The following is a 10250-nucleotide window of genomic DNA, read 5'->3' as shown; positions in this document are numbered from 1 at the left end:
GCCACCTGGCATTTGAGCGGAGCCCTGGATCTGTTTCCATCAGAGCTCACACAAACTTAGACCCACAGCTCTCTCCACACCTGAGCAACACACATACACACACAAACTCAGCATCTGAGGGGGCAGAACGGTCCGGCATCCCTTCAGGACTTCAAACTGAAGGTGACAGAGTGAGGGAGGAGATGCAGACAAAGTGGAATTAAAAGATCTCAGCATCACAATAAACCGATTTCACACTCACACCCACATAGAGACAAAAATAATCAATTCAGATAAGCTTGAATGCATGTAGAGTAGAGTTGGCAAAATCTTAAGAAAATCTTTTCAAAATGTTGTCAATATTATTATACTTTATTACTTACTCACGAACCTCAGAAAAAAATTGTCATTTTAAAATACAAATAACTGTGTAAGTTATTATAAGCCTTTCAGTTCATTTTTATGAAATTTGTTGTACTACCCATGTTGTTATACAATTTGTATCCTCATAAACCACGTTCAAACACTCACACACAGTAATAATGTTATCTGAGGAGAAATATTTGTGTTCACCGCAGGTTCAGCTCTCTTTACACAGATTTACATAAGAGAAGCATCCCCACAATGTTATTGAAATGATTAAAATCTTTCCATTTGAGATGGAAACTGGGTGTCCCAGGAGCAAATCATTATGGGTTCATTATGAAACTGAAGAGCATTTACGAGATCCCAAATAAAAGGAAATAAAACTCATAACATGAAATTACCACAACATAACTACACCGTTTAAAATATCTTACACACTACACAGAATATTCTACTAAAGACCATTTACATTTATAAGACCATGATATAAATGTCTGGAAATGACAAAGTAAACCTGCGAATTGAATTTTTAGTAATAATAATCACAAAGTACAAAATATTTTCTCATGTTGGACAAAACCAGAGAGTAACCACAAATTAGTTTTAGCAAAAAACAATGTTTAATCTCTCCTTAATGCGTGTTTATTTACAAATAGTATATCTGCAAAATAAGAAAACAATATTTACACAATGAATAGACACCAGCCGACTCGTGACAGTCTGTGAATCCTGAAACATGATTTTCTTCAACGTCCTGTTATTTCAACACAAAATGTTCACATTCATCTTATTGCAATTTGAAGCTTCTTCATTATTTTATCAGAAATACATGGAAAGAAGCAGCAAGGTGGAGTGGGGGACGAGTTTGTCTCTGCGTCACATTTCATCAAAGTTCAGAATCCATTAAAAGGAGAGGGAGAAAAAAACGATTGTTTCAAACTCAAAAAGCAACCACAGCACCAGTATACACAATCTCTGGAAAAACAACAACAACATCATATATAAATAAATTAAAACATGTTTTTTACATTTGATAAGATTTGCACCCAATGAGAAACTCAAGCTATCTGCTAATGTGTCTGTCTATGGCTGTTCTCTCTGACACACTTCTCTGGTTCACAGTCAAAGAATGTTAAACTGAAGAGCGAGAGGAAGATCCTGAGATGTTTTTTTGTGTGTTTTAAAGCATGTGAGAGAGAGGGTAAACGTATTTTCAACCATACTAACACCGGCCCAAATACATCAACACTACAACAATCTTAGTACATGTCAAGATAACTGTGTGTGTGTGTGTAAAACATGATTCAGTGTGGGACTATGTGTAGACTTGTGCACAACATAAGGTTTGTTTTAATTCAGATGACTAGAAATCCCCACATCTGTGTTTATAAAAAGACTTTCTTTCTTCTCTCTCTATTGTTTGTTAAAAGCAAACGAATGCTGATGATTATGTCACCGAACAGACTCTTAACATCTCAACACCAGTCAGAGAGCAGTTTACAATATAACTCTTAAAAAACCTTCATCACACTGAGATATTGAAAAAAAAAAGTACAAAAATGTAAATAGCATTACAAGTGAATGTTCATTGACAGCATTTGTGGAATAATTTCTGTGACCGAAATACTCAAAAATATGAGCTTGCATTTAAAGCTTCTGGAATTCTCTGTTGCTATAATATTTGCGTCAAAAAAGGAGCAAATCTTTTAATTTCTGTCTAAGATCAACATTAAGCCACAAATACTGTTGACAGAGCCAAACTTGCATTGAACCTTCAACATGCCGGCAAACTAAGAAACTGGCCACAAGCTTTTTGGAAGTGAAAGAAACATGGATTCAAAAACAGAAAAGTGATCCCTGCAGATCTCAACCATTTCAACTTTCGTACCTGTTCGTACACTGTAATGTGTTGATTCATTGACGTGGAAACGTTCGCTGGTGAATGACAGGTTAAAACAATCGTCTCATTAACCCCAAACGCACTTTCTCTTGTCTGACCAGTTGTGATGAATGAGACTATTATTCCTCCTTATATCGACACACTATAGAAACACTGACTCATGAAACTCTCTCTCTCTCTTCCTCTTATTTATATTCAAATTGCGACTTTTTCTAAAAGATGAAAGTGCTGAAAGAGGATGGAGATAAACGTAGAGAGCAGCAGCGGAAGCTCATAAAAACATGTCCAGGTCACATATCTGAACGGTCCTTAAACTATACTTATTTTTACAAATTGTGATTCATTTATCTTTTGAAAATGCCACTAGATAGATCTCGTAAGATGATGCTGCAGATTGATGGGTGTGAGCAGATTAAACTTTGTTTCAAGCTTTGATGTAAAACCTTTTGAGATCCTTTAGCGTGTTGCTTCAATGCATTTTTTCCATTTCAAAACAACAAGAACACATTCCCACTAAAACGTTTTCCCATTAAACGACATTTAACTAAAACATGGCACAGGACAGGTTTCATATTTGTATTTTTGCTCCTTCTTTTTGTCCTTTTGTTTATTATAAAATTCATCTTTGTCAACCCCTATAGCATCTGAATGATACGAGGCGTGTCGCTGCGTCTCATGTGAAGATGACGGAAGCTGATTATCTTTGATTCTGTAAACTGTGCAAATTCAGCTGTAACACAAGTGAGAGTGGGCAGTTGATACATTTGTACAAAATAATAACAAATAAAACAATCGTAAACACGCAAATCCAAACGTCTTTTCCTAGGATCATTGGCTCGTGACACTGTCACATGACTTCATCAGAGATCCCCATTGTTTCTTCAGAACAGGAAAAAGCATCAGTCCGTCTGTGTGTTGTGTGAAATAACCACCGCACTCGACATTACTCCCAATAATCAGAAACCAAATCTGCACCACATACATTCAAAGTTTGTGGTTGTGTCCTTGCAAAAACACACAAATACACGGGAGTGTGTGTGTTCCAGCGGTCCGCTGAATCAGAGCAGAAGCAGTGTGTGTATGCTCGGTCTGATCAACTGGATTGAGCCATGGTGTCAATCACCTGCTCCAGTTTGGATTTGAGTCTCTGTCTGCGCGACTGCTCGTCCCGTTCCAATGCCGACAGGATCTGCACAAACAAACACACAACAGATCATCAATTTCATCACTTTGAAACAAACCACCTCACAAATAGAAACTTGTTAGGATTAAAACGATAAACTGGATACACTTAAAGGGACAGTTCACTAAAAATGAAATTTCTGCCATTATTTACTCATCCATAGTATAAAAAATTACGATGTTAGTCAAAATGCCCCAGAACAGTTTGCTTTACATACGTTCTTCAAAATATCTTCTTTTGCGTTCAACAAAACAAATAAATGTATATGCCATTTCCTACTATGGTAGTTAATGGTGCCCAAGAACTATTTGGTTACAAGCATTCTTCAAATATCTTTCTTTGTGTTCATCAGAACATAGAAATGTATACAGATTTGGAACAACCTGGTGAGCAAATGAAGACAGAATACCACTTTTGGGTAAACCATCCCCTTTAAGTTTAAGTATGGCAACAAGTACAATGGTTTTCAAACGTTCACGGTAAATGCGATGTGAGAAAACAGACACATCTGCTACAAAACAACATGGGCAGAGTTTGTATTTATAAGCACGCTCACCTCGTCCTTGTATTTGGTGATGTAGGAGAAGATCTCGTGCAGCGCGCTCATGCTGTTGAACTGATTTAAATGCAGGCGAGACTGTTCGGCGAGATATGCGCTCATATCCTGATCGCTGATGGCAGGAAGGCGTGCGATATCAGAGTAATACCTGTCCGAGAAACACAAATCAGTCAGTGAGTACAGCATTAAACACCCTTAAAACACACATTTCGACAGTTCTAGAATATAAAAGTAAGCTGCACCAAAAACTTACTTGTATGATGTAGTCTACATAGCAAAACAATACAAGTCTAATAATTCACCAGGGCTGTTCAACGGCTGGTTGAGATTAATCGTATCCAGAATTAAAGTTTTTGTTTATATAATATATGTCTGTGCATATTGATTTTGTATTTATAAACACATACATATACAGGTATATATTTAAGAAAAATAATATGAAAAAAACGTATATTTGTAATTTAAATTGATATAAAAATTAACATATACATGCGAATATTTTCTAAATATATGCACGCATACATATGCATTTATAAATACAAAATAGAAATGCACAGTACACATACATATATCTGTAAACAAAAAAATATTCTGGATGCGAACATCGCCCTTTGTAAACATCTCTATCTCACCTCTCCACCCAGTTCTTGTAGTTGGGGATGTCTTTCGCATACAGCAGCTTGTTGGACGGCGAATCTTTGCCCAGTTTGTGCTCCGACGTGGAGCACGAGTCCATGAAGGTCTGAGCCACCACGGACAGACAGGCATCTGTGATGCTGTTCTTATGGATGTCAAACACGAACTGAGGGTTCTTGATCACGTTCACCCAGAACCGCAACGGCAAACTGTAAAAGAAGGAGGATAATTCATAAGAGTCCAGAAAGAGAACATTTGATTCATGTGGTCATTAAAATACTCACCAGTTGCTCTTCCACGTGTGTCTGACGTCAGGGTCTGATATCACGTGTCTGTCCGCCTGCTCGTCTAAGAAGTCAAACATGTATTTGATGGCGAGAGGAAGAACGCTGCCACGGTGAGCTGTGCTAAAGATGGTCTCGAACAGATCGTCGACGAATTTCTGCAACGTACCCTGTGTGAAAGAAGAGATGTTAAAATTACACAAAGCATACGTTTTCATGGTCAAAGTGAATCGTCACATCCATACAGAATTGTCACGTCCATAATGCTCCATATTCCTCATTAGTTCAATTTAAAATAAAAACAATTTTGTGGTATATAAAGAGCCATCTCTTCTTCATTTGTTGGGTATTATTGCTTCTGGATTGAATTCACAGAAATCCTACAAAGTATAACATCTTTCAAAAACGTGCAACTTTTTGTCACATCCATAATGCATAAATATTTCTCTCTTTTAAAATAAAAAACATGCGCGCAGACTGATATTTTGTCTGGAATCTTCATCAGAGGTTTAGTAAAATATAAACAGATGATTCGATATAATGTAAATAAATACATTCTCTGAGAATATATATTTCACATTTTAACTGATTATATCACATGCGTAACGTTGGAATTGCGCATATATCTTCGCTGAGAATTCATTGAAATACAGTTTACAGTTTAAAGTCTAATTTTGCATAGTCCAGTGAGTCTTTCCAATCTTTATTTAGTTTCTCTCCATGGACACAAACTGAAAGAGTTGCATGTTTAAAGATTCATGAGGTCAAATGTTTAGATTGAAAGATGTTTGTTCCCTCTTCAACGTTAAATACCAAAACTCTTTATCACGCAGCTACATTCAGACATTTTTATGCATGTGTCTACTGTATATTCTGATGCACATACTCTTAACACGGATGTGCAGTCAATTCTCGTGAGGTTGAAGCAGAGACATCTGCACGTTGTCAGATAAAGACGAATACACGGGACGGATGAAGACCTAGTTTTTCCCAAACCGCTCAATAAGCAAAGGTCATGGGTCTAATTAAGACACAGGCCTCAATGAGAGAGAGAAGGCTGGTAAATGTTAATGAGTGACTATCATTCTCACAAAAAGGTCAACACAAACTGTCTAATGACATCAGCTCCGAAAATCTCACATGTGCTTAAAAAGTAAGCCAATTAGTTCAAGTGTGTCTGTGTGCGAGTGTGTGTTAAGAATATTAGCAACAGATTTCCTCTCTACAGACTCATTTCTGCTGTCAGTCAGACTGTATTCATTTACTCTTGAATCAATACTGAAGGAGAACCGGCAGCGTCATGGTTTTTCAGAAATTGTCGTCGATCAAGCCATAGTTTCCATTTCGCACGCGTTCCCTCCTCACCTTGGTAGCGAGCAGACGCGTCAGGTAGATCTCAGATACCATCTTGCTGCCGCGGTCGCCCTCTCGCTGGTCTGCATGGTCGTGGTTCTTCACCAGGTGCCAGAGTTTGGTTCCGCTCTCCAGATCCGGAGTTATCATGGGCGTCCTGGAGCGCAGGCTGTCTGGACTGCTGGCGGTTCTGAGCATGCTCTCTGTGTAGTGCGAGACATTGATATTTAGATGTTTCTTTAAAAACTTAAAGATGTTTTGGTTGCAGTTTTTCAAACCAAAAGATTATGCGAGGGATAATTCACCCCAAAACATACATTTTGTCATCATTGATTCATCATCATGTAAAGTATGAGTGATTCTTCAGTGGAACACAAAAGAAGATATTTCAAGAACAAATAATTTTGTACACATACAATGGAAGTCAAAGTGGGCCAATGTTATTTGGTTACCAACACTCAAAATATCTTCTTTCGTGATCCTCAGAATAAAAGAAAGATTTGGAAAGACATGAGGGTGAGTTAATATTTAAGAATTTAAATGTTTGGGTGAACTGTACATTTAAATACATATCTGTGCATTTTTCTCCCATTCCCTTCATTTCATCTTCAAGTGACCATCTACATTCTATAACACTGTAAGCGTGTAAGCGAGTACGGACGTGATAAATGAAGTGACACAAGCATCAAGACAAGAGAAATGCAGTCTGGGAGAGCGAAATTAATAGCAGCACATCTTTTCAAACGCTACAGGAAATAAATATTCCGGGTTAATCAGGAAAAGATGGAAAACGTCTGTCACCGCTGGAGAAACGAGCGCTCGTTCAGTAATGGAAATCGAAATTGGGCGGAATGTCAAGAGTTTTACTCATTCAGAGAGAGATTCTAGATTTCACATCCATCATTTCCTGTTTGTCTCCCGTCTGAAGTTGCGACTGCAGACGCATGCTGATGCTCCCACACTGAGAAGCAGATTATTACAGCGCAAACACGGATGGAAACAGGCAGCCTGCGAATGAATGTCGAGCGTACTGTCGTGTACCGAGGGCGGACCGAGAGAAACAGAGAAGAGCGCTCACCATATCTGCTGAGGGATTTGGTGAACGTTGAAGAGTTGGAGATGTTGTAGGCGGAGTTTTGCTTGGGGACCAATGCGATAACTGACCCGTCCGTTACCTAGACAACAGAGAGAGACAACGGTCGTGTCTATTATTCCCTCTAACACAAGTACACAATCTCAAGAGTCTGCATAATAAAGACAAAAAACATTTAAGTCGATTGTAAGTTGTCATTTTGTCAATAAATCCCAAATGTCTCTACCAGTGTTTCCTCACTGACCAAGACTACCTGCTGTTATGCTTCGTGAGGTGTTGCCATGGTTACATGGCGTACGCTAGGTGTTAAAATGCTTCAATTGTTACCCAGTAACATGTTGCGGGGTTGTCATGGTTACCGGGCAGCAGGTATCGCTATAGAAACCTGGCAGTAAGATGCTGAGGCGTGAAGGCAGTACCTGATAGTGCGCCAGCGCGTTGAGACGCTTCCAATCGTTGTCGATTTTAGTGGTCACGTCTTCATCCTGGAGAATAGTTCTGGCCATACGACCCTGCCTCCATTCTGAAAAAAATACCACAGAGAGCATTACATCAGCCTCCTGTTGTAAATCCAGACAGTTATTTGATAGATTAGGTGGAAAAATATAGTTATAAATTCAAGTTGTGAAAATAACTGGTTTATAATGTTCAAAGCTGGTCATATGGACCACCAGTTGGTGAGGTCATCCTGGTAGACCATCATGTTTAAGCTGGCTTGAGTCGTCATATAACATCCACACTCCAAAAACCAGCTTGACCATCTTTGGCTGTTTTTTGTTTCAGAGGGGATGTTCATTCATAATTTCATACCGAAGTCCATGTCTCCAACTTTGGGCCGTTGCGAGTACGGAATGCCTTTAAATAGGGCGTCCAGTATCTTCTCTTTGACCTGCGTGATGGTGTCGCAGTTCAGACATTTGACCGTGACCTCGGGAGCGCTCTCATTCTCGGGGTTCACACAATGCAGAGTCTGTAGAGCACAGGAAATAAAGTCAAAACAGGAAAAACTAAATCTGAATCTGAAAAGCTAAATTAAATGAAAACCTCCAATGATTTGAACAAGGTGATATAGACGAAATACTATCAAGTAGGAATGTCAAAATATCAGAGTTTTACTACACAGTTATAGTGGCCAATTTAATGCTCACGTTATCCGTTGAAACTAATAAACCGTAAATATGTTTTTTCACATTAAATTGCACTCAAAATATGAGTGTAAATATGTAACCATTGTGGATCACGAGGCAAATTTTTAAGTAGAAGTAACACGATACTGAAAATTCGTTTTTTAATTGACATCCAGAATAAATGTTTGTGTTCACATAATATATGTCTGTGTACTGTGAATATTAATTTTGTATTTATAAACACATAAGCACACATGTTTACATATTTAGGAAATATTTTGCAATTATTTTGCATATTACCTATTTATTTATAAATATATAAATACATTTAAAGATTATACAATTTTATATTTTTCTTACATATATGCATGTATGTTTAAAACAATTATTTACAAAATTAATATGCACTCTGCATAGACATACAGTATATTATGTAAACACATTTATTCTGGATGCGATTAATGGTTTGACTTTTTAAAATATCACGGTGGTAGTCAATACCTGTATATTTTGACATCCCTAGTACCTAATGAAAGTCAAACACTAACTGAGATATTTACGCCTGTTTTTTTGCCATATTAACACTTTGTTTTTCAGTAAAAGCTGGGTGATATGTAAGTGGGAGGGGCTTCGTATTGTGGCCGGTACTAACCAGAGTTTTGTAGTCGATCTGCTGTCGGATGAGTTTGTCCTCGCTGAGGGAGTAGCGGGCTTCACCGGTGATGGCGTCTATTGGGCCTTTTTCCATTTGTTGCTTTATTGCACAGTATAGCATGAAGAGAGGCTCACCGGCACACTCCTACACAAACACACACACACATAATGGATGTAATGCGCATTTCCATTTCTTCTTTAAAAACACTGACATTTCAAATTGTTTGAAGAAAATAAAAAAAGCTGGCCTGAGGCTGTCCGTCTTAAACATATAGAACAGGTAGTTAGATAAAGTTCAAAAACTGTGGGCACTATTGCACAACGATTGCACAACGATTGCACAACGATTGCACAACATCTATCATGCTATTTTGGCAATTCCTACTGTTTACTCCACTCTTCCCATCTGCCAGGACCTGATAATAGCTGCCTGTGGCTGTATGTTTTATTTGTCTCGCTGTTGGTTGGGTCCGATGAAGAGCCCTCACGTCCTCTCAGCTTTTAACATGCGGACAGCGAGAGAGTCATTAAAAGCCCACCTGTCTCACAGCTGAAAGGAAACCTCATGGATTTTCAAACATTACTGCCGCTGTTGCCGTACAGAAGATGGAAACTCATTGACTCCGTAATTGCAGACGGTGAAGATCTTTCACACCGTGTTAAGCTTTTCTCTTTACCTTCACCTGAAAGGGCGCTAAAGAAATTATTCCGCTGAGTTTAAACAACACTGAAATTTCAAGTGAACATTTACTTTACGGGTTTCGAGAAAAAGGAGGATATAATAGGAATTCTTAATTTGTGTATCAGTCAAGGACTAATCTACAAAAATACAACACATAATATTAAATCAACCCAGACCTCCTCCAACTCCAAGAGGGTGATTTGTAGAAAAAGAAGTATATGTGTGTGTGTGAGAAAGAGAGATTGAGGGTTAACACAACACTAATGACTATGGAGGAGAGAACGTATGACACTTGAGAGTGATACATGTCAAACAGCCAATCATACGCCTCGCTCTCTCTCTCGATTCTGTTCATTCTTGTCCTCCTACACGAGATCTTCATCATTCATTACATCGGCTCTCCTCACCATTGTCACTCTATCTCATATAATCTC

General features: G+C 38.3%; 1 protein-coding gene across 1 annotated transcript in view; it reads right to left on the bottom strand.

The window, feature by feature from the left end:
• Positions 1-395: 395 nt before the first annotated feature.
• Positions 396-10250, bottom strand: part of plxna1b (plexin A1b) — an 87434-nt gene continuing 77579 nt past the window's right edge. The window contains exons 24-32 of the mRNA XM_056749981.1: positions 9133-9279; positions 8164-8323; positions 7773-7876; positions 7339-7435; positions 6273-6463; positions 4908-5077; positions 4620-4832; positions 3985-4135; positions 396-3434 (exon numbers count right to left, since the gene is read on the bottom strand). Coding sequence (XP_056605959.1) covers positions 3339-3434; positions 3985-4135; positions 4620-4832; positions 4908-5077; positions 6273-6463; positions 7339-7435; positions 7773-7876; positions 8164-8323; positions 9133-9279 — 1329 coding nt within the window. The 3' untranslated portion in view covers positions 396-3338. The remainder of the gene's footprint in view (positions 3435-3984; positions 4136-4619; positions 4833-4907; positions 5078-6272; positions 6464-7338; positions 7436-7772; positions 7877-8163; positions 8324-9132; positions 9280-10250) is intronic.

The sequence above is a fragment of the Triplophysa dalaica genome, chromosome 6 (genome assembly GCF_015846415.1).
Source record: "Triplophysa dalaica isolate WHDGS20190420 chromosome 6, ASM1584641v1, whole genome shotgun sequence".
NCBI classification, from domain to species: domain Eukaryota; kingdom Metazoa; phylum Chordata; class Actinopteri; order Cypriniformes; family Nemacheilidae; genus Triplophysa; species Triplophysa dalaica.
Note: the sequence above shows the minus strand (reverse complement) of the source record. Positions and strands in the feature narration are given on the sequence as shown.